Source organism: Lissotriton helveticus, chromosome 11, assembly GCF_964261635.1.
Source record: "Lissotriton helveticus chromosome 11, aLisHel1.1, whole genome shotgun sequence".
Classification (NCBI taxonomy): domain Eukaryota; kingdom Metazoa; phylum Chordata; class Amphibia; order Caudata; family Salamandridae; genus Lissotriton; species Lissotriton helveticus.
The window spans coordinates 464,769,514-464,795,109 of NC_136072.1; the positions used below are offsets into that span (position 1 = coordinate 464,769,514).

At 45.8% G+C, this 25,596-nt stretch overlaps 1 protein-coding gene across 1 annotated transcript in view; it reads left to right on the plus strand.

Annotated features, from left to right (window-relative positions):
• Positions 1–25,596, plus strand: part of INPP5D (inositol polyphosphate-5-phosphatase D) — an 809,167-nt gene that overhangs the window by 703,591 nt on the left and 79,980 nt on the right. The window contains exons 24-25 of the mRNA XM_078666020.1: positions 4,532–4,619; positions 11,494–11,601. Of these exons, the coding sequence (XP_078522146.1) occupies positions 4,532–4,619; positions 11,494–11,601 (196 nt within the window). The remainder of the gene's footprint in view (positions 1–4,531; positions 4,620–11,493; positions 11,602–25,596) is intronic.

A 25,596-nucleotide genomic window follows, 5' to 3' on the forward strand; every position in this document is an offset into this window, starting at 1 on the left:
AGATCTTCGGTGCAAAAGCTGCTCGGGGCTGGGGCTTCTCAAACCCTAATGCATAACTTTGAGGGAGCCTCGGGAGCTGCACGGTCAGCACTTCGTAGTTTTTCCAAGATGGCCGGCTCCACGCTTCACGTCGCCTCCATGGGTCTCAGATTCGCTGGGACTGTGGATCAGGCTGTTAGAAGTCAGGGAAGCTGGGTCTCGTCGATCTCTGTTGCTCGAGTTCCGGCAGGAATTGCAACAAAGCAAACCAATGGGCACTGGATGGTGCCTGTTTGCACTGGGTGGTCACTCCTTGACCACAAGGGAGATTCTTTAGTCTTCCACGTCGAGTGGGATGTTGAAGGTTCCAGAGTTCTGTATCAAAGTTTCAGTCAGGATAATTTACTGCTCATGGGCACAGCTCCTACCTTTATTCCAAATCAAGGGGCTGGATTACCTGCTAGGTCCCTCCTATGGGTGAGACCCAGGAAGGGGGTGGTTACACCCCTTTCCCTTTGCCCAGGTTCGCGCCAGAGCTGGGGCTGGAGTGCCCCAGAACCGGTTTGACTGGATTTTGCATGGGACACCCTGTGTGCCCCAGGCAGTGTCTTGTTTCTTTCAACCCTCCCTGCTCCAATCCACTATCTCCTGTCTGGGGTGGTGTAACACCTCCCTGTGACAGGAAACTCTTTGTCCAAGCCTCCCCTGCCAGGCTTTGGTCAGCAGCAGGAGGCCAGACTTGTGTCAGGGCAGCAGCATCCATTTTGTGATGCTGAGGCTCTGGTTAGGATTAACCGCGTTTTAAGTAAAGTAGCATGTCTTTTCCCTCTAGAAGGGTGGAATGCTACCCCCGTCACCAGAACTGGCAAGGGGGTAGTATTCCAAAGTGTATGACACCTTACACGACATGTTTTGGTAAAGCCAAACCAAAGTTAGCAATAACCGCAAGGATTATAATGCACTTAAGAGTATATGGTATGGCAATACCCTGGAACAGCTATAAGGTAATCGTTCCGAAAGCTGCAGACAGGCTCAGCTCATGCTAGAGCACCATCTCACATAAAACCAAGCACTCTGCCTCCAGGATTGTTAAGGCCTGCCATAGGAGTGACTTATAGGTATATATGTGTCCAGATATAGGTTCAGATATAGGTATACTATATCTAAGCAAGGGGTGATTACACCACCTTGCCCCAGCTGAGTGATCAGCCAGTTGTGTCGATATAAATGGCCAGCCAGGGGTGGCAAAAGATATGCTGCAGCCCCTGGTAGGCCTTGGATGCACCTATGCCCTGGGTACCTATAGTACACTGTACAGGGGATGATAAGGTGTCCAGTACCAAATTGGTGATGTACCTAAAGTACATGTCTGTGAATTTAGAGAGAGAACAGCAGACTGGGGTTCTGATTAGCAGGCCCACAGCCACATTAAGTCGAAAACCAGTGAAGCAAAAATCAAAAATTGGGGTGACCATAGGAAAGCAGACCCTACTCTCCTACAGTTCCTCAATCCACTAGTCGGGGTCCACTCTGTTAGAGGGAATGCAATGGGTACATTCCAACTGAAACAGATCTCGTCATGCCCACCTAACATCTAGAGGGTGTAGAGAGCACATGCAATCAAACCCTCTGGATCAGCCAAGTACAGCAGGACACTGTCCGAATAAAGCAAAATTACTTCTTCCCACTCCAGGTGCAATTTCAAGCCCCTACTTAAGGCATCTCCTGGGTTCCAGGTCCCCAGTGGCTCTATTGCACTTGTGAACAAAGGAGTTGATAGTGTGCACCCCTGCAAGGTGCTTCTACCAAGCCTGAATTGCCCCGATTGTGCACAATTAACCCACACTCGGGCTAGAGGCTCTCAGTACAGCAGAACGACTCATCTCAAAAACAATAGTCCAAAGCCCATCTTCCACAGGACTGTCATACAATGTGACCACTCCACTGAATCAAGCCCATTTTTGGTGCTCAGTGATAACAATAATGCAGGTTCCTCTATGTGGTCCTTGAAGGCAAGACATCCAAACAGGCATTGCAAGTTGTGTCTTAGTCACTCTGTATGCAAAAAGAACAGATTACAGACTGCTGAACAATGAAAACCTTCACCCCAGTCAACAGAATTGGGTTTAATCCATTGTTTGGACTGTGGGTGAATGTTTGCATTGTTCAGCATTCTGTCCATCATTTGCTCCTTTTGCTTTTGTCATCCTCCGTGAGAAGGGAATGCCCAGACGTGGGTCACGTGCTCACTGGGCCACTGGATTCAGGCTAGCCTGGCTGATGAGGGGTTATACACTGAAACCGGTCCCAGGATGCTTGTTTCCAGTCCAGGGAGGACCTGGCTTGGCAGTTCGGGCTGGATTGTTCCCATGAGGACCAGGGTCAAGACTGATTTGCATATGGTAAGTCCAAACTGGGGTGGTGTTGTAAGCAAAAGAATGATGGATTGAACCCAGCGCTTTGTGACTGGGGTGAATGTTTGCATTGTTCAGCATTCCGTCCATCATTTGCTCCTTTTACTTTTGTCGCCCTAAGTGGGAAGGGTATGCCCAGGCGTGGGTCTCATGCTCACTGCACCACTGGATTGAAGCTATCATGGCTGATATAGGGTGATGTCTCAAAACCAGTCCCAGGATGCTTGTTTTTGGTCCAGGGAGGACATGGCTTTGCAGCTTGGCCGGACTGGTCCCATGAGGAGCAGGGCCAAGACTGATTTGAATATGGCTGGGTCCAAACTTGGGTGGCGTTGTGACAAAGAACAATGGATTCAACCCAGATCTTTATGAATGAGGGTGAATGTTTGCATTGTTTAGCATTCCGTCCATCATTTGTTCCTTTTGCTTTAGTCTGTATGGCATAAAGCTTTGAATGGTCAGAGGCTACAATAGTGTCTATCACCCTCAGGACTCTGATTGCCAATACCTTATTGGTTTCTAGGGCTATTAGGGAGATCAGCCTACATGACACTAAAGCTTCCCTTGCCTTCCCTCCCTTATGAATGAGGATGACATCTGCCTGCCTGAGGACCCCAGACAAGATACCTTCTTTCATGGCCTCCCCGAACAAAGCAGTCAGGGGGCCCCCTGTTCGAGACTTCATTCAAACCCATGAGTTCAGTTATCGCCTTGGAAATCTCCTTGAGTCCTCTACTTGCCTACACTCCCAGCCAGGGAATGGGTATATCCCTGATAAAACTCTCCATGCCCGTCTGCTTGTCTCCCAGTTTGAAGCTGTAAACGCCACTAAGGTAGTCTGCGAAAGCCTGTGCAATGTCTCCTGAGGTTTCAGCCGCGTACTCCCGAGGGCGGTCACCCTCAATATCCACCACTGACACTCCTCTTTTCTAGCCAGCCAGGCCAGCAGTTTCCCTGCCTAGTTTCCCAGTTCATACATCTTGCCCTGTTTGTGTATATAGAGCATCCTTGCCTCCTGATGGGCCAGGATTCTGGATTCCTCCCTTAATACATCCAGTCCCTAGAGGGCTGTGTCACGTATTTGACCTGCACCAACTTATCTGCCAATTCCCTGCATGCTTTCACTTTCTCCTGCCTTTTCACTGTGACTTGGGCTTTGAGGTCCCCCCACCGTCCCAAAGATTTTCTCAAAGAAGTGCTTTGTGGCTTGCATTATCATACCACACATGGTCCTGTCTGCCAACTCTAAGGGGTCCAGTCTCCACCCTCTGTCTGATTGAGGTAACCTCGTCTGAAATGTGGTCACTACAGGAGTATGGTCCAATATTCCCCTAGGACGGTATTCCCTACCCCCAAAAGCTCCTACCCCGTGGTGTGGTACCAACGGATAGTCTAACCTGGTCATCGAATGCATGGAATTTGAGGCATAGAAGTACGGTCTGGTGTGGGGATTGTGTGTCCGCAAGGTCATCCAGGCCTGTCACATCCAAAAAGTCTCCACCCTCTGGTGTATCCCGGAACTATGCAGTCAAGGTCACCATGAAGTGTTAAACTGAGATTCCCCCACCCCAACAGCAATAGGGCCTCAGAGGCTTTGGGTAACCAAATGATGAGCTTCACTAGCCCCTTCCTCTGTAGCCCCAAATGGAAGCACCGGGAGGCCACTGACAGACCTATGCCATTCCAGCTGACAGTCACCGCCAGGTAGCAGCCCTGCGAGTCAACCCAGGTGCTGGGGAGGGGGGGAGCTGCTCCACCTTACTTAAGTAGCTGAGTCAGTGGGACCTTTAGCCCGACTCCAACACTCTTTAAGGTGCCAGCGGAAAAAACAGGCTTCTGCTCCAAGGTGTGCGGATTCCCACTTCAAGAGGGTGGTTCCTTTTTCGCCCTCTTCTTCGTTCCCAAGGAGGCTCACTGCAGGGGTCGAACATCTCTTTAATGACAGCAGCACTAATAAACAGAATATAGCTCTCCTGCTAAGGGCTTAAATCACAGCTAGGCCTATCTCATACCATGTATGGTGTTTGTTTGAGGTGTGAATGAAACTTAGATTTCCCACTGACTTATATGACATTTCCGTTTGTACAGCATCTCTACCATGATCTCTTATTTTCATTTCTACTTTCCTTTTTCTGTAGATTTCGTGAAGATTGAGCGGGAAGAGCCTGTAGGAGGACGGAAGCAGGTCAAAGCCCCCTGCTCTCAATTCACTGAACAACAAATCAGGTAAGGTCGTAAAAGCAGTAAAATCATTCCAGCATGACTAGTGGGTGCCTATGAGCTACAAGGATACAAACTGGACAGCGGGGAGCACAGCAGTTTCAGCTGCAAGAACTGGGCAAAACTGAGAGCAGGAAAGCAAACAGAAACAGGAAAAAGGGCTGAACAAATGTGGAAAACAGCGTCGCCAAGGACAGAAACAGACCAAAAAAAGATTGGTTTCTTCTCAGGTAGAAACTGAAAAAATAAGGATATGGGAGAAGAGGGGCAGAAACTAACTATGAAGGTGAGGAAAAGCAACAGTGAAGAGCCTGTGTGTCTGGGACTAAAAGTAAATAAACATGTTAAGGAACGAGAAGAGCTAGTCAGGATATAAGTAATTGAGATAGGAATTAGTCACCTGTGAACTTGACATGGTGAACAGCAGGTGCAGCAGAGATGGGGAGTGCCCTCAGTGGAACACTAGAGGTAGTAGCATTTGGAGACAACCACAAAGAAGTAAAACGCAATGTGAAAACTTATACGTACAGGTCTTGCCCAGTGTAAGTAGCAGGTCATCAGCTGCTAAGCCAAGCCGCGGAAGCTGTCAGTAGCAGAAGCACCATGGGATTATAATCTATCCAGGGCCACCTCTTTTAACAAACAGCTCAACCCATTTGTATTTAACTTACCCTAGTTGGCTTTGTTTCTTTGCCACAATGGGAATCACACTGTCATTTTTAACATGATGAGGCACCTCCTGTAAGCTTGTTCTTCATAAATAAATAACTAAACACATCAGGATAGTCGGATGGAGGACAGCAACAGCAAAGGCAGGACCAAGCTGGGAGAATGAAACAGGCAGCAAATGCAGGAAATGAGCATTGGTGTAAACCAAGAGTGGGATTCACCAGAACTCTATACAACAAACTACTTAGGGGGGGTCAAAGGGCTGGTTTACCGACTCAGACTAGATACATGCCCCTATCAGGATCATGAGTGTACAACAAAGGGTATCTAGGAGTCTAAAAGAAGTGAAATCTAATCACAAACCAACGTTGACATGAAAAAATAAGAGACAGGTGGAAACTACATTCATCAATTGCATCACGTGACAAGATGACAACACATTCACGTGAGGCACATATTCTGGGTGGAAATTTTCCCATCAGTTGTCTAACTGTGCCGCCACTATCACATAATTTGGGTTCTCCTTACCCAGGAGTGTGTACCTTCACAATCACACCAAACACAATGGAGGATTATGAAAATAAAGAGACCCTCCAGATATTATCTGTTAGGCGAACACAGTAGCAAAAAGCAGTGCAAAAGAAGTGACTAGTGATAATATAAAATTAGGTAAAACTGAGTAGAAAATGATTTTTTAATAGTTTCTCTCAGCTTCCTAACTCTAAAAAAGGGTGTACAAGGCAGATTTAACAGAATATCTGCTCAGCGAGTGGTCAACATGTTTCTGCATCTTAAGGAAGTACCCATGCATTCATCAGGACCTAGTTGGTGCTACTGCTGGAAAAATAGTGATAAGTTTTAAAAGGAAAAATGTCACCTGGTTTTCAGGTTCAAATGCTCCACCACAATCTACAAATAAAATCATGAGAACAGAAAAAAAGTGAAAAGAAACACTTGACATTGTCAGTCTTGTAACACAATACACTTGCTATAGTATTAATGAAGTGATTTATCAATGCACTTTATATGACATATTCACACTCACCCAATTAGTGTGGGGTTAGCGCCTCACCTCACCTGGCTGCAGCTCAGGTAAATGAGGAGCACCACTCTGTTATGAAAAAACACACAGACACATAAGCTTTCACTGTTAAACCCAACGGATACCAAATAGTTAAAAAACGATTAAAAAAACAACTATAGCTGAAAAACTAGAGTTGAACACCTAAGGCATTAGTCTAGGTTTCATGTTCATGCGATAATAGACAGCCCTCTCCATTAATTGTGCTTATGTCCAAGTCTAAAGACGGAAAGAAATATCCCCGTTATATGCTCACTCAACTGGGTAGTACCCAGTTGTGACATATACTTGTAACACCAGGGATATCACCACTCATCTTTATTTATAAAATAGTATTGTGCGCGATCTCAAGTTAGAGAATGAGGCCCAGGGGGCTTGTAAACATTATGCCTCGGCAATGTTTAATAGAAATGATGTAATGCACGACCTTTTAAATAAGCATTGTGCTCGGCGTCATCAGACAGAATGATAGCTTGTAAACATTTTGCCTCAGCAATGTTAAACAAAAATGAAAATGAAATGCGCGTCCTTTTACATAATCATTGTGCTCGGCAGTGTATGACAGAATGATATGTCACACTTGCCTGAGCAATGTCTGTTTTACTAATTAAGTCCCCGTGTTATTTCAAAGGATGTCAATAATGATGACATATAGCACACACTGAAGGCGTGTTGCTGCTCGAGAACAATTTTAAAACCCTTACCTCTCCGTCGGTGTCTCCAGGCGTTCCTCTGCGCTAAACTGGGGAGGCACCGAACGGAAGAGGCGCTGTGTATTTAATGATTCACATCCTTTCTGCGCCCACGTGTTAGCGCGAAGGATGCTGGTTAATGTAGTGTGTTGACATTCATTAAGTAAAAACTCTCATTACAGACTGTATCTCTGGGACAATGTAAGCAAGCACCATTACAAATGTGCCTATTTACTATGGACCATACAGCGCCCTCACAAACAATAGAGAAATAATTTCTGAACCGTCATTGCAAAACCAAATTAAACCTAATCACACATAAATATAAATTAGTGTAGACTCACACTGAAACTCCAGACACTTGGTGCAGAGGAGTGCAGAGGATTGAGCATAAGTGGTGCATGAGACGTACAAATGCAATGGCTGAATAAATGATGCTGAAGTATTGTATATGTGTGCACTAACGGATAGTGCTATATTATCCCCTATCTTCTATTGAAAATGGTACTTGTGTATCATATAACTAGTTTACTAGGAAGGGAATTAGCGCAGAGGAATGTGAGATCGGGCACAACATGGACAGAATTTGACCATAGAAGAGCAGACTCATCATGTTCTCGAACTAATTATGAGAGAGAAGAGCTTGGGCAGTATGGTTGGAGACTGGCTAGGTTGCAGGTGCAGAGAAGCATAGACAAGGGTGCCAAGGGTGCCATGGGGCTCTGAAGGAAGCAGGAATCATGTATTGCCTTGGCTCTCCATTTAAGTCAATAAAGACAACAATACATGGGATGCAGTGTTCCCCTTTCACCCTCTACTGTGTTAGTGATATGTTTCCTAGGAAGAAGAGCTGAACAAAGTTAAGGGGAAGGACAGCAGCAATTTTTACTAGCTATATAGGTCAAAGGGAGCACTGAAGGTTATAAGTAAAAAATGCAAAGAGCAGGGGCAATAGTTATAAAAACCTACCCTACCAAAGCAGAGTAAGCCCAGGAAAAGGTTACTATATACAAGAAAACCAAGATACAGGTAATCTGCATTTATTGCACTTGCAACAAAGACCATTGAGGGGCTCGCTGTTAAAATAAAAAAATCATAGTTCAAGACATTACGCATAGAGCATAAATCTTTGCATGGGTGCAACCCGGGGTAACTTCAGCTTTGTCAGCTGGCATGTCGCGGCATGCAGCTGTCAGGTTTTATTTGATAGATAACCAAGTTAATCTAAATCAAGTTTGGGATAAGTACCAGCCAGGATTGGCTCCAGTGCTTAGTTTCTGTGTGGTGTGCTCACACGTATCTCCATTTAGGTCTGGATTAATCCCGTGATCTAGCACATTGAGTTTTAAAGACACGTTGCATTGAGTTTACCTGTGACCTAACAACATTGAATTCTCCTGGTTTTGCCTATAATGAGATTCACTCCTCCATGGTCCTGCTGTTGTCATGAATCTGTGTGGTAGTTTAGCCAAAACTCGTCAACCTCCATTTAAGTGGGTGTTGACCGCTGAAAAGTAAACATAGTAAAGGGCACTTTGTCATAAAAGGAAATACACATGGACTTTAAAAATAAAGAAGAGGAATGATGGTCAGAGACAGTATTCTAACAGTCCACTCTTCATAATTCTAACAAATGTTGAGCCCTTTGGGGACAGTGTACATTCAATAAACTTTTCAATTTCCTAGTTTATCATTCTCCTTCAACCATTGGATTATGTTTGCGTTTCTTTATACATCAATGGGATATGTGTTAATTTTCCACAAACATTGGCTGGTGTATCAATAAGTTGTCATTTTATGCAGTAAACCATATAGAATAAAACATATTAGTGAGTTTGAAAACAACATATTTAGTGGGATTACTATACCTTGAAGGCCCTGTGTTCTTCAAGTGTGTGAGCGGCGGCCAAAGAAAAACACAGTGTCTAGTAATTATACTGCTCAAACGTAATGGATTTTGGCACTGTGAGGTGAGAGGTAGACCCCTAATTTTAGTGAAATAGGCCATCAGGAACCGCCATTGAAACTCCAATATGGGAAGGTGAAAGCATTTTCCATATAAATATGAGTGCCGTGCTAAGGGTAGTTATAGTTAGGATTGTGCTTTCATAGGAAATGCATGTTTGTGTTGCTAATAACTTTGGCCCAGTTTGACAAATCTCCACGAAACTTTCCAAATAAAGTGCTTCTTTTTTACTAGTTTGCACACGGAACGTTTTGGGGTGATCCAGCAAATGGGGGCTGAGAAAAAATAAGTTTCCCTGGTAGTTTTCCAATATGAACTTTAGACACCGCTACAGCCAAAACTACTGAACAGATTGACACCAAATCCGGCAGAAAGCTAGATCTTGGTACAGAGAGAGTGCTTTTTGTAGTTTGGTGTATATCCATTCTGTAGATTTTGAGTAATTATTTCTCAAAAATGTTGTATATCTAGGGATGCAGAGAATCTGTGGAGCCAACAGACGTCCAGCTGAGATCTGACTGGTTGCCACTACATCAACAAGGAAGTGGTGGCAGCCCTCTTAGGACTGGGACTCAGTTTTGCGTCTTAAGAAATGCAATAAAAAAAGACATAGGGGTGAAGGGTAGGGATCCCCTGATCCCCTAGGCTTGGTGGTAGATCATAGAGGGACCCTGCCTGGGGCCAAAATGTTTATTTTTATTTTGCTACAAATTACAGAGGCTCCGTTCTTTTTTTTAAAACCACAATGTGGGCCAGGGCCCGGGGGATGATACAGTAAATGTTTATAATGGGGTTGGGGCTCATGGCCCACTCCTCAGGCAGCTTTTGGCCCCAGGGGCCCCATCCCCTAGCGCCTGCAGTATTTTCAAGGGGGGATCACACAGCTCCTCTTCTTAGGCTATTTTGGCCCTGGGGACCCCATCCCCAAGGGCAGCTAATTTTCTTAAAAGGGAGGGGGACCACGCATCCTCCCTCCATGAGCCATTAATGGCCAGAGGCCCCCATCCTCTGCCACCGGCTCACATGCTATGCCCCAGGGAGCCCACCCCTGGAACACAGTGGTTTCACTACTCACCCCTACACGTAGGCAGGTAAACCTGAGTTGGGTCCCCCTTGTACGAGCAAACACAAAGTCTTCTCCCAGCGGGTGGGAGCTTTGAAAATGCTCCCACCAGCTGGGAGCAGACATTTGATCTGTAAGGAAACAGATCAAGAAATTGCCCCTGCCCAGAGGGAGCAGCATACAGAGAGGTGGCAGTGGCTGTGGGCCCAATAAGTGTATGTGTGGTGTGTGCTCTGGGTGGGCACCAAGGCACCCACCTCTTATTAATGTGGGCCCTGTTGGACGGGGTCCCCGGGCCAAAAATGTCTCTTGGAGTGGGACATGTGGCCCCCCTCCCCATTATTTTAAGTTGAGGCCCTGGGGTATGGGGTCCTCAGGGACTATTGAAGCTCAGGTAAAGGAGCCACATGGCCCCCCTACTCTTTATAATATATATTGCCCTGGGGGTGGGGTATCAAGGCCCATAATATGCTCGGGGAGGTCGACCAGGTGTCCTTCTCCTTTTTAATATATATGTAGGACCCTATATGTGGGGGATGAGTTCCTCAGGGCCAGTATAGGCCCTGGGAGGAGGCTATGTGGCACCCTCCCCTTTAAAAAAAAGTCCTTGGTGGGATGGGGTCCTCACCTCAGGGCCAAATAAGGCTTGGGGGTGGGAAGCCTCATTCCCTTCTGCCCTGTTTAATTGTATTTGGTCCCTTGGGTAGGGCCTTTGGGGCCCAAAGACCAATCCTACTCTACATGGCAAAGCATCGACCCCCCTGCCACAAATAGCCGCAGGCTGTGCACGGTGCGATGTTGGCTGTCTGCAGGGAGTTGGCTGCAGCATGGGGTTGGCTGCATGTAGGGAGTTATATTTACGTATGGTAAGAAATTATTACTTTATGTTAAAAATAAACTAGAAATTCACTAAAAAAACTAAAGTTAAAATAACATTATAGTTAAGTGAAATGTTCAGTAACAACATACGTTTTAAACTCTAAAAACCGCAGAAATTCACCAGTTATAGTTATAGTTATCTGAAGTAACTATGACTCGTGCCATAAGGTAACTATAACTCAGGCCCTCAAAAGTAACTGTTCACAAAGGGTCAGCATAGTCCCTTGCCCTCTTTCTCCCAAAGAAGACTTTCATACATATACAACAATATTTGTACCTACCACTATGGAGTGGAGGCTGAAACTGATGGTTCTCAAATATCACTCACCCTGACCACCCATGTTTTGCAAACTTGATTTGAGTTTCATATCTATATTATTTTCTCCCCTCAATCCAGTAGTAAGAGCTGTGTTTTTTGTACTTTACCGCCATGTAGGAATTGACCCTTCCTCAAAACATGTCTTTCTTACGCTGTTATTTGGGGTTCTACCTTATGTCATCACCTGAAAATGTGTGTTTTGTCTCCATAGAAAACCCAAAAACTCTCAACTAGTAGCAGAGGAAGCCGCGTCCCTAGCACGAGGACGTGGGACTGGTCAGAACACCCTGGACGTGCTGGTGAAGGATGAGGACCTACGGTAATTGTCTCCTCTCACTCATTGTGTCATGCTGTAGCAGTGAATGAGACAGAAAGATAGAATCATTTGAGGTAGTGATAGCATAGCTTCCTGGCTGTGCAAATAATGGGTAATATTTGAAAAAGTATGTGTGCATCGGACTTCAACTTGGGTAAAATCAGATATTCAGGGCTTTTTCACTCACAACTGGGAGTATATTAATATATATTGAAATACTGTCAGCAAGGTGAAGTTTATGTATTCACAAATACAGTGTTTGTGGAGGGATGGTTGTGTGACTGGGCGTAAATGTTGTCGAACACGCATGTGTACATATATTCACCAGTGATTCACTGGTAGTTTCCAACACTTATACAAATGTAGATTTACTCTGATAATGGCCAGAGTAAGTACACTTCCAATATGAGGCTTAGGTGCACGGATTTCCGGAGTGGAGGGGCATATTTTGCAATGAAGAAACAAAATATGCATGTTTGTCAACTTTATAAATGTGTAAATGAACTCATGGGTGCAATTCTTCATTCAGAATTACTTCTCCATTTGAGTATCTGTTGAAAATTACTACTGACATACTTTCCAGAGCACTCCTCAAGTTCCTTGAGATTTCTCAAACTGTTCTAAATTTGCTTCATGTAAGATTCCCAGGGGTAACGTACTTATGTGAAAATAATTTTGCAGTAAGCAATTGCAGGTGCCCTGAAAATGCACAATCTGTGTGTAAATAGATATTTTAGCACTCCAAGTGAAGCAACACAACCCAGATGCTTAGAGCAAGAACTCTTTTATGTTAACAGGATCTGACAGAAACACAGGTACACAAGGGAAGGTGCTCAAGTTATTACAACAAAATAGCTCAGAACAGGTCTCCGACACTCATTTTGTGTAAATATTCTTAGACCATTATAGACATCACATATGTAAATTATCTCACAGCAGTACTTTCCGGAAGCACTCTCCTATGTGGAAACATCTCAGTAAGATAATGGTTGCTGGTAATAACATTTTCATTTTGTTAGAATAAGTGCGGCTGATACTAAATTTAGGACCTCCATTAGGGTTCGGAAGGCCGCTCGTTGTCTTCCAGGAGGGCTGGGGTAATAACCTCCACTGCCCTGGCAGACTACTGCCCTCCATATTTAGAGATCTCCTCTTTCCTGGTGGAAACCTTTATGCTTTTAAAGGCAGCCGCTGCCCATGCAGCTAAGGGCTGTAGGGCTGGGTGAGGGAGGATTTCGACAGACGACAAAGAGGGAAAATTAATTATTTATTTAATTTTCCCTCGTGGTCGTCTGTTGAATCCCTCCCCAACCCGACCTCACCGCTCTTACCTGCACAGATTGCGGCTGTTTAAAGGAGCCACCACATCCGTGGCTCATCTGAAGGTATTGTAAGTTTGGTGAGCTGCTGCCATGTTTTATGAGGCCTCTCAGCAAACCTTTTGATTTACAAAAACAAACTACCAAATTAGGAGTTTTGTTTTTATTTTTTAGGTCTCGCCTGACCCAGCACATGTGCTGGGCTGGCGAGACTTTTAGTGAGGGCTCAAAAAGCTGCTACCGTGGCCAGCCTAGAGCTACAGTGCATGTGCGCGGGCGCATGCTTAGGAGCAGAGGCGCCATATGGCAAATCTTGTCATGCTCATTAAGCGCCAGCGATCACTTTCACTTCCTCCCGAAATCACATTTTGGCAGCGCCCCTTTGATGTTCTCAGTGAGCCGCGCGGCCAAAGAGACGTGTCCAATCAACTAGGGTTGTTACACAGTGTTCTGCAGTGCTTGTGCTATTTTTGTTCTGTTTTCCTAAGCCTTTACAAGTACCATCTCTGCCCCGGTTAACGCCAGACCAACAAATGTGTTATAGCACCACACAACCACACGCAACCACACACACAACCCCACACAACCACACACACAACCACACACACACAACCACACACAACCACCCACACACAACCACCCACACACAACCACACACAACCACACACACACAACCACACAAACACAACCACATACACAACCACACACACACAACCACAACCACACACAACCACACACACACACACAACCACACAGCCAACCACACACAAACAACCACACACACACAACCACACACACACACACACACACAACCACACACCAAACCACAACCACACTCAACAACCCACACACACAACCACACACAGCCACACACACCCAAATACCCACACCACAACCATACACACAACCACACACACACACAACTACACACACACAACCCCCCACACATAGACAACCACACACACGCACTACCACACACATACAACCACACACACCCACACACAACCACACACACACACAATCACACCCAACCAACCAACCAACCACAACCACACACACAACCACAACCACAACCACACACACAACCACAACCACACACACAACCACACACACTGATGGAGTGGTAATTTCTTCTGGTAATTCCTCAATGCAAAACTCTCATGCTACCTCTATTTTACCGCTGAAAAGGTGTTGGGCCCTTCACACCATGTATTACCTTCAGGAGATTTAAATAACCCTGAACAGTCAAAAATGCAATTATAATTTCAAGCCAATAAAGAGAGTTGTTGAGTATTTTAAAGGGTTTTATTTTCTAGTCAAAGGTAAATTTTTCTCTGACCCTTTATTCATTGGTAAAATATCAATTAGGTTACAGAATTTGGAAAACAGGAAAAATAGCATTAATAAAGAACATATTACAGTCTGGATATAAGCATCGCATGTAGAAAGGAAAATGTGGCGCAAAATTCTTAAAGAGTTTCTAAGAAAAATAGTCTTGCACGGCTAATCAATAATTAAATAGTTTGCAAAAATCTCCCATAAAGAGAAATAAATGCATAAGTCAAATAAATCTTTTCAGACCTAAGTAATTAGTCAAAGCATAAACCTAAAGTTTAGCATCTAACTCTATCCTAATCAGCTGCACTCTCTGCTCCTGTCTGTGTCTAAAGAGCAAAACAGCCCGCCCTTCACCAGACCTCAGAGGAATGTGGCCTGCCGTGCTAAAATATGACGTGCAAGGACTCTTTGAAAAAAAAATCACCGGGGAACCCCCCCACCTGACTCTCCTAGGACGCCCAAGGCTGCACCCGTGACGATCTCGTGCCTAACCCATAGAATGTCTGGTCTAATCTGTTCCTTTTCTCAAGAGCTTGCACGCCCCCCTGAAGCCTAATGAGCCAAGTAGCCAAAATGAGCAAGAAGCCAACCCCGCCTCCAGAGAGGTCATTATTTATACTCTAATTCTTGGCAGACTACACAAAAATGTTTCATTGTTCAGGAAAACTTGATTGGTCAGTCATGATGGCAAGAGGTCTCAGAATCCTGACTCATTCTAAAATCCTGACTATAACAGTTTTAACAAAAGAAGCATACATAAGTAAATCAATTTATATTGTTTTTGCAACATTTACTAGGAAAAATGTTTCATTCTAATTCTCCCTTCCTGTCACAGCGCAGCAGGGCGGATACTTTAACTAATACTGGTACAGTGGCACAGTCACAAGAATGTACAGTTCAAAGTGGCCTTGACTCCTTTAGGAAAGCTGGCACAGTCTGCGCATGCTCTTTTCTCATTAAATTGCAAGTCATAGCCTTGCTGGATTCACAGGCAGACATTTTTTCTTAGGCCCCAAAAATAAAACAAACACAAAGAGAATATTAATTTCATGTCAATCAGCCAGTATGTTTCCCTCCCTCATATTAATACCCTTTATAAATGTTTACCTAGCCAAGCTATTAGTTTAAAGCAGCTTTTCTATTATTTATGACAACATGCAAAATAAATGTGCAATGTGCAACATAGCATTTTTATGCTTTAGTGTAAATTTTAAAAGCACACACAGTTAATACAGAGCACACAGTTAATACAGAGCACACAGCAACATGCTTTAGTATTTTAGATAGCTTTTCATGCAAAAAAGCATTTAGCCCCATGTGTAGTGTTTCGTGCATTTGTTAATTCACACACATTATAAAAAGAGGTGTTTTTAACTGAAAATGTTTATCAAAATATGCAACAAGTCAAAGTCTTTTAAGACAGGAATAGTGAATTTAGATTACAAGGGATGAGCTGGGAAGAGAGAAACACATTCTATTAATCTTCAAAGTTAAAAAGGCCACTTTTTTCTACACTGCAAAACACATGTTAATTCACCACAAACATTTCAGACTGAATAGGCCTCACTTTCATGTTTTTCATGTGCCATGTTTTTAACTTGGACCAAAATGTGTGTGGCAATTTAAATGCAGTCTGTCTGTAGCACGAAAAATAAAACAATACCTGACTGCAGATGAAATCTGCTCCATCAACACACAACCACACACACACACACAACCACAACCACACAAACAACCACAACCACACACACACAAAACTACACTCACACACACAACCACACACATATTTTCATTCATTCATTCAAAAACTTTCTTTCGGTTAGTTATAACCATAAAAGCACATAGAGATACATATACAATTTTTAAACAGTTCAATGGTGTTTATATATTCTAAAAATGCATCGTTTAAAAAATCAGAGGGGAGAAGACAATATATTAAAACTATAAAACTTTAAATAATCTTCATATGTTAAAAAAATTAATTAAAAATAACGTTTGAGGAGGAGGAGCTATGCGGGCATCCAAGATGGTCGCGTGAGCAGAGAGCTCCCGAGACCCGTGCCGCCCTTCTGCAAATATCCTTAACATATCCTTATTCTGAATATGGGCTTCTGAAGAAGAACTCTTGCTGACCTCACCATCCTTTTCTAAATTGCATTTGGACGTCGGGAGCTGTTTTTACATCGACTTTAACTTTTCCGGCCTGCCCCGGACGGGGCCGGGGGACTCTGCTGCTTCACAGGCCGGAGAGTAGTTGAACAACAACGGCCGGGGGAATTCCCCCCAGTTGGCCTCATCCTCACTTTCGGTTTAGTTTTCTACTTCGAGCTCCGAGTGATCGATACTCTCCCAGATCCATTCCGGATCCGGCGCGGCTTTGCCCTGCTGTCGAGCTCTGCCCCTCCTGAGGGTTCTGGCCTCCTGCTCTATTGACACTTCACCATTTTTGGCCTATTTCTTGTCTTCCTTGGCCCCATCAAGATTGGCCATTTTTACCAGGTCTAGAGGGCCCCTTCGGGGCACAGCTTCCAATATGGCCACCAAACCAGAAGTCGAGAAGCGCAAGACGAAGACGCCGGTCCGCGGGGGAAATACCCAGGCTAACGTCATGGACCGATACACCCAACCGATGGTGTCCCCCGGCGGTACCGGCCGTACTCTTGATGACCCCAGGGCGGAATCGGCCGCGCCTACAAACGTCTCTCTCCGAGAAGTCATGAGTGCCATCACGGGTATGCAGGCCTCTATGGGACAGCAATATGAGGCTCTTGCTTCCAAAATCGACACTGTGGCCGTGGATGTCGCGCTGATTAGAGCGGATAGGGCCAAAACTAATGAGAAGGTGAAGGCGTTGGATTTGAAGACCTCCAGCCTGATCACTGATGTTGCGGACGCACAGACTGAGATCGGCAACATGTGATCATCACACGACTTGATGGCCCGTCGGCTTGATGAGCATGAAAATAGGGCCAGGCGCAATAACGTGCGCATCATTGGTGTGCCGGAAAACCCTGAGAACTCTGCTGTCGACCTCCTCGTAGAGGACCTGGTCCTGAATCATCTAGCTCCCGCCGGACTCAGCAAATTCTTTCTGGTCGAGCGCGCATACCGTTTTCCGGGCGGGAAGGTGAAGTTGGGTGCCCCCCCCGAGACCAATTGTTGCCAGGCTTTTTCATTTTCGAGATAGAGACGCTATTCTCCAAGCCTCCCGGGAGCATGGCCCCTTGAAGTTCGATAATACCACCGTAAACTTTTATCCAGACTTTACTCCTCAGGTCCAGCGACAGAGACTGGGGTTTCAGGGGGTGAAGAAGCGACTGCGAGACCTGGGCCTCAAGTACACTATGTTGTTTCCGGCCCGGCTGCGGATCGAATATGAGGAACGGACCTTCTTCTTTGACCGTCCGGACAGTGTCAGTGACTGGCTTGATTCCTTGCCGAAAAGGGGTGAGCGATCTGAGCACCCCGGTGGCGCCGAGAGGGGCATGCCGGATCAAGAGTGACATTAAGGCTCCCGACGTCTACTTTTTCTAATCGTTTGTCAGCTGAGTTTTGCTATTTGTTCCTTTACTATTATTTTTTGATGGGTCCGAGGGTGGCGGGGGTGTAAGGGACTCTTCCTCCCCCGGGGTTCTTCGTGTAGATTAGTTTCATGATTGGGTGACAGGCACACTGCAAGTTGGGGTGGTTTCTAGTTCGAATGCAGGGGTGCAGGGTGGGGGTGTTGTAACGGGTTCTTGTTGGGGGGTGGGGGTAGGGAGTGTTTGTTTATTTGTTTCCTTCACATGGCATCGTATTGTTTGCTTAGCTCCTTCACCTGCGGGGCTTCATGAGAGCGGGGCTCTGGTCCTTTCTCGGGATGGGGGGTAGTGAGTTGAGACTGCTGTCCTGGAATGTCAATGGTTTGGGAGACAGAATAAAACGAGGGGTTGTGCTGCAGTTCCTTCGACGCCACTCCCCTGATATTGTTCTACTACAAGAAACGCATTTAATTGGCAATGCTTGCCAGGCGTTGAATAGACGTGGATATCGACTAGTTGCACATGCTGGTTTCACCTCGGGCTCCAGAGGGGTGGGCATTCTGATCAGAACCTCTCTCCCCCTCGAAATCGACGAGATAATGCTCGATGACAGGGGTCGATATGCTGCGCTCTCTGGGAGATGGGAGGGTAAGACGCTTTCCGTAGTCACAGTCTATGTCCCTCCTGGCCTACAGGCCACCACCTTTGCTGACCTCGGGCGGCTTCTACTGGGGCTACCTGAAGGTTTTCTGATTCTTGGCGGGGATTTTAACTCTGTGGTTTCTGGCACTTCTGATCGTTACCCCCCCCCCGGGACTTACCTAGATCTCAAATGTGGCTTAGTGAGCTGCTTGAAACCTTTGGGCTAACGGATGATTCGAGACTCATGCATCCCACACAGTTGCAATATACGTTCCACTCTGGGGCCCATGGTAGCCTTTCCAGACTAGATTATTTCCTCATGCCTGCAGCACAGTCGCCCTCCATCAGGGAGATCCGTCACCTTCCTAGGGGCATCTCTGATCATTCCCCCCTGTGGTTCATTGTTGAGGCTGGAGTGGGTAGCGAGGGTAGAGTGACTCCCATAAATCCGTGGTACTTTCGGAATCCTAAGACCCGCTCCGAGCTGGTAAAGGCTATTGACTGTTACTTTAATGAAAATGTGGCGTCTGTTTCGTCTTCCATCTCATTGTGGGAGGCTTTCAAGACTGTTGTTCGTGGGCATTCATTGTCATTGATCGCTGCTGCCGAAAAGGCTAAATACGAAGAACTTGTACGCCTCGAATCTGAAATGGCTGGGCTTGAGAGAGATCTTGATGGTAATGTTACCCGTGCTACACTGCATTCCCTTAGTTTGAAGCAGGCCGATTATAGAGCTCTTGTGACTGACGCTGCGAAAGTCATGAATAGAGAGCAGCAAGGTAGAATATATGATGTTGGTGACAAAGCGGGTAAGCTGAGTGCATGGTTGGACAAGAAAGAGAGAATGAATCGGGTTGTGCCTCTGATTGAGAGGTCTACTGGTGAACGTGTTTCTGACCCGGCTGGTATTGTTGGGTGTTTTGTCGATCATTTTCGGATGGTGTATGCCTCGGTCAGCGACAGGGATGAACATGACTCTCAGCTGTTGTTGCGTGACATTGCCTTGCCCTGCCTCTCTGATGAGGATAGGGCCTTACTGGATGCGCCTATCTCGGTAGACGAGATCGCAGTTTCCATCCGTGCCCTCCGGTCCGGTAAGGCCATGGGCCCCAATGGTTTGCCCATTGAGCTCTATAAGTTACGACCTGACAAAACGGCGCCTCACTTAACCGCTTCAGCGCGGCGCAGATTCCTGCGCTGTGCTGAACGTTCCATTGAGCCAATGGAACGATGACGGAACGGTTCTGTCATGAGCACAGCTCAACCGTCGCTCATGACGGAACCGTTCTGTCATAAGCATGGAAGGGGTTAAGGGACATGTTCCTTGAGGCTCTTAATTCTGGTATCCTCCCCGTCGATCAGCGTATGGCTACCATCGTTGTAATTCACAAGGAGGGTAAACCACGTGATCGTTGTGCCTCGTATAGGCCCATTTCATTACTCAATGCCGAACCCAAAATACTAGCTAAATTGTTAGCTACTCGATTGATTAGGGTGATTGGTGACTTGATTCATCCGGATCAATCTGGTTTTATTCCGCACCGGAACACCGCCCTTAATCTTCGGAGGCTCCACGGAGTTCTCGCGAGAGCTGGGGCCCTGACTGAACCGGCCATTTTGGCTTCCCTTGATGCCACTATGGCTTTTGATACCATAGAATGGCCGTATCTTTGGGCTGCTCTCACTAAGTTCGGGTTCGTTCCGACATTCATTGCCTGGGTGAAGCTTCTCTATGAGAGGCCGCTCGCCCAGGTGGTTGTTAACGGGAGGGTTTCCAGCACTTTCCCGCTCGGGCGAGGTACTCGGCAGGGTTGCCCATTGTCCCCGTTGCTTTTTGCCCTTGCTTTGGAACCGCTTGCTGAGTGGCTTCGCTGGGAGCCCTCGCTGAAGGGCATTCGGTGGACTCCCGACTTTGAGGATCGAATCTCGCTATATGCGGATGATATCCTTCTTTATCTCACGTCCCCTCGGAAGTCCCTTAATGTGCTTTTTGATGTTCTGACCTCCTTCGGGAAGAACTCGGGTCTTGTCATCAATTGGACCAAGTCATGTGTCTATGTTTTGGCCGGAGAGCTTCCTCCGTTGCCCCGTAGATTCCCGATTCAGTTGGCTACGTCCGGCTTTAAGTATTTGGGTATTTATGTTTCCTTGGATCCTGCCGTTCGATACGACCGTAACCTTTGAGCCCCTCTTCAGCGGCTCAAGCTTGACGTTGTACGATGGCGCCGGCTGCCTCTGTCACCCTTGGGACGTGCGGCTCTTTTCAAGATGATGTCGCTCCCCAGATTTTTGTACGCACTCCAGAACTCCTTTGATCCGATTCCTCCTGGTTACTTCCGTGAAGTGGAGGGCCTTCAGAGACGGCTGATTTGGGATGGGCGTGCGCGCATTGCCCTTCCCAAACTCACTCTCCCATGGTATGATGGCGGCATTGCCCTCCCAGACATCAGACGCTATTATTGGGCCTCCCAGCTAAGTGCGGTCAATCATGCAACTTATGCCCCTGGTCCATCGCCAGCCTTTGCAATGGATAAGTATCTTTTGCCCGGTGGGAATTTCAACAGGGCACTATACTCTAAGGGACCCTACAAGACCCTGGCTGGACCCACTAAAATTGCTATGCGAGTGTGGCGTGATGCAAATGCTGCTTTGGGGTGGTGTGATAGATTGTCTCGTGCAACTCCGTTGAATGATTCAGATGGTTTGGGCAATTTGTGGAGGACGAAAGGTTTTGATAAATGGGACATGATAGGTATAAGCAGGGTTGACGATCTTTGGTCAAAAGGTAATGTTAAGACTTTTGAGGCGCTTAAGATTGAATATGAGCTTGACGACAAGGAATTCTTTCGATATGTTCAGGTACGGCACGCCTTGTTGTCTGTCTTCCCCAAGGGGACGGAGATTCCTGAGTCCTCGCCTCTCGAGGACCGTATCCTTGATGGCTACGTACCTGATAGCACAATTTCACTGATTTATAAAAAGCTCATCAACAATAGAATTGACTTGCTTGTGCACCTCAGGGCCCTATGGACTGCTGATGGGTTGGAGTTGGACGATGAGGACTGGCAAATGGCCGTGTCCTCTCCCAAGGAGGTGGCCATCCCTGCCCGCCTTTGATTCGTCCAGCTCAAGATCCTTCATCGCGTGTATGTTACTGGTCCGCGTCTGGTACGAATGGGATACTCTGTGGGTGGTCTGTGTAAACGTGGGTGCGGTGCGAGCGGTACCTTCCTCCATATCCTGTGGGAATGTCATGAGGTGGCTGCGTTTTGGTCCCGGGTACATGCCACCATGGAAAGGGTCACGGGGGTTTCACTCCTGCCTGAAGCCAGACGATGTCTCCTTAATGTATGGGAGCCGAATGATTATAACACGGCGCAGATCTGCTGGGCGACCCTTGGTAACATGATTGCGAAAAGGGACATTGCGCAGTTATGGGGTTGGGAAAACGACTGTTAAAGGAGGGTCTGGGGGACAATCTTTACCGACCTATCAAGTTCATACCCCTAATGAACCATATGACAACAACAAAAAAACCTGAAGGTCTATCAAAGTTGAGAAAAAGAAGTGGCCACAAGAAAATAACACACACCACTATCACGACTAACGGTGAAAGACCATCAGTTATGAAGAAGTCCTATCAGCCCACCCATATGGCGGAACATCGTCATCTAGGACCTTATCAGCAGGTTCTCATATGGCCAAGCTCACAAGTAATTGCTTGGTACCAATTGATCCTGTGCTGAAGGAAGATGTGTCCTCACTGAGAGTGGTACTGATAGGGTGCAGTGCTCATGGAAAAAAGTGAGTGATTAAGATGGCGATCAGGGTAGAAAAATTGTTTATTGGTATCTCCCTGGACGTCAGATTAAAAAGAGTGTGATGACAGTGTAACAATATCACTGTACAGTAAGCATATACGATCTAGGCCAACATGTTTCTGCCATTATAGTAATATTTTACAGGCATTCTTCAGGGCCAGGCTGGAATAACAGCTACTGCAACATCTACTATTATCAGTGTGAAATCAAAATCAGAAAAAACTGTATGAACATGGTTAAAGTAAGTAGAATCGTGTGGCTGGATCAACCACCCTACTGTATCCTTGTAATTAACCATGTAAAGAGCAATCCTTTCCTGTGAACATCAAGAAGAAAGGAACAATTTTGTAACAACCAAAGAACGCTCTTTATCAACAGGTATGTGAAAACAAATTCTTGTGGCATTCAATTACTCCATAGGACAGGTAAATGTATACCGGCCAAGTAGAAACCTGTGCAAAGTATAGAGTCACAAACGGATAATCTGTATACAAAGAAATAATAAAACTAACATACACTTACCCAGCTTTGTGTGGGAAGTAGGCCTCACCTCACCCGGCAACGGCTCGGATAAAGAGGCCCCGCTCTATTGGACATATGGAGAAGGACAAATTCAGAGGATGATAGCTGTCACACTCTCTATTTGTATTGTTGTTATAAAAAACGTGGTTGTTCAATTATGGCTCATGGGTCCCAAAGAAGCGAAATACTACACTCAGAGTGCTGCGTTCAACTGGGACGTATATACTGATTATACTTCATATGTTAAATCCAGTGTATTTAGTTATCAGCATTTATGAAAAAATGAGTATATAAAAACATCTCTATAGTCTACAGGTCGACTACTTGAAGTAGATGGCAGAAAACAGGCTATGCTTAGAGCCCACCTAGCTCAGCCGATGGTCATCCAAGCAGGACTACACAGAGACGCTGTACAAAGACTGGGAGAGGTTCGGGAGCCTAAACAACAGCAAAAAGGCAAACAGGTCCCTGGTGTCTTCGTGTCCTTACCTGTCCGTCGGTACCTCCAGGAATGAACCTGAACCGAAGGGGAGGTGCCGACGGACAGGAAATAATGCGTATTTATACGTACGCTAATTGGCAGTGACGCCAATTAATCATCCTCACCTGCAGGTAGGAGGCGCGGCCGTAAAATATGTGGTGAAAGCGCATGACGCGAGGTGAATATCTCGGCCTCGCGCATGCGTAATGGGCAGGGATCAGTGAGGCGGAGACTAGCGCTCAAAGTGCGGCGCTGGCATGTGAAGACCGAAGCTTGCGCGCTGGACCACTCCCTACGCTAGGCCTCACGCATGCGTGAATAGGCAGGGATCAGCGAGGCAGAGACTGGCGCTCGGAGTGCGGCGCTGGCCTGTGAAAACCGAGGCATGCGCGCTAGGCAGACACATGGAGTAATAGTACAGCGCCTGCGCCGAGTAAAAGACGGTTTCTGATGTGAACTCGGCTGCATGCCTGGAAACATCCAGTGTGAAAGAGCGCAACTACACTGATATAGGAACTGGTATAATCTAACTCTCATTAAGACAACTAAAATTACCGTAAAGAAGAATTACATAGTCAATTGATTAGTTATATACTTAGATCATTAGGCGTTTGTGATGAACAATAAAAAAAAATTTTTGATCTTGCCCCTATTCAGAGTATCCTTCTTAACTAACCTAGTTATATGTGCATACTAATTCAATGGAAGACAGGAATTATCAATGTCAGAGTGAGCTATCTAGTGTCAGATACAAGACTATGGATGTGTTCCTAAACAGTGTACGTAAGCCTTGTTCATGCAGAGTACAGTATATATTAAGAATGACGCTCTCAATACACCAAGGAGTACGAAGAGATGCGTGTCAAGCAGTACAACGCAACCCCTCGGGACATGAGCAGTAGCTAGTAAGTAGTAAGGGGGCTATACCAATGATGTAACTGAAATAAACTTTATTCAGAGTGACACCCAAGGTATATTATCGTTCAGCCCCTGGACGTCCGTCCTAAGTTTGAAAATCCAACGTTGCTCTCTAATGAATAGAAAACGTGATACATCCGTCACATGTGGTGGAATAAACGGTCATTCCAGAACTACCCATTTAATTTCATCAGCTTTGTGTTTAAGCTCCAAAAAGTGATTAGTTAGGCGAGTAGGTTGTTTATTGCACCTAATGGTGCTTTTGTGCTCGCTTATGCGGAGCTTGATCTTCCTGGTAGTGTGTCCGATGTATATTAGCTTGCACGGACATGTTATCATATAGATCAATGTGTCTGAATTACAGTTGGTGTGGTTATTCAAACGCCAGGGTCTTTCAGTCCCTATATCAATTGTCAGGGTTTTGCATGTCTGTGGACAGACAGCACATCCTCCACAAGGGTAATGACCACGTACTGGTTCAGTATTCCAAAGGGTATTTGTGCCTTCTTTTGGATGGTACCTTGGCCTGGTATGGACCAGGTTATCCCTAATGCTGGGGCCTCTTTTGAAGGCAAATAGGGGGCGTGGAATATCACCCATTGCTGTATTCAATATTTTCCAGTGTCTAAGGATAATTTTCTTCACATCATTGGAACGAGTATTAAAAGTATGTACCATAGTCATACGGTCTGTAGTTGTTTGTTTGATCTTGGGTTCCATGAGCGCCTCCCGATTGTTGTTTGAAGCTCTTTTACAGGCACGGCTCACCAAATGGTTCGGATAATGTCGTTCTCTTAACTGTGTCGTCAAGTCTTTGGCATGTTGTTGAAATAGGGTCTTGGAGGAACAGTTCCTTCTGACTCTCAAGAATTGGCCTACTGGAAGGTTGTCCCGGAGTGCCTGGGGGTGGAAACTGTGATAGGACAGCAAAGAATTGCGTGACATTGGTTTCCGGTAAAGTTCACTTTGTAGGCCTCCTGTTCCTGCCTTGATCAAAATATCTAGAAATGGAAGTTTCTCATTGCTTGATTCCATAGTGAAATTCAGATATTGATTTTGTGAATTGAGCCACGTGTGGAACAATTCAGCGTCATCATTAGAGCCTCTCCAGATGACTATCACGTCATCAATATATCTTCTCCACAGCAACACCTGGTGGAAAAAAGGGTTGCTGTGGTGAAGGACGTGATCTTGCTCAAATTGATGCATGTATAAATTGGCTAGGCTCGGGGCAAACACGCTCCCCATAGAGGTCCCAGAGACCTGCAAAAAAAGTTCATCCTCATACTGAAAAAAGTTTTCCATCATTGCCAACCTGGCACATTCCATGATGAAACCTACTGGTGTGATTGTGTTCAGTTCTTTTGATTCAAGGAGACTTCTAATGCAATCCAGTGTCTCTTGCTGTGGGATGCACGTGTATAAAGACTCGACAT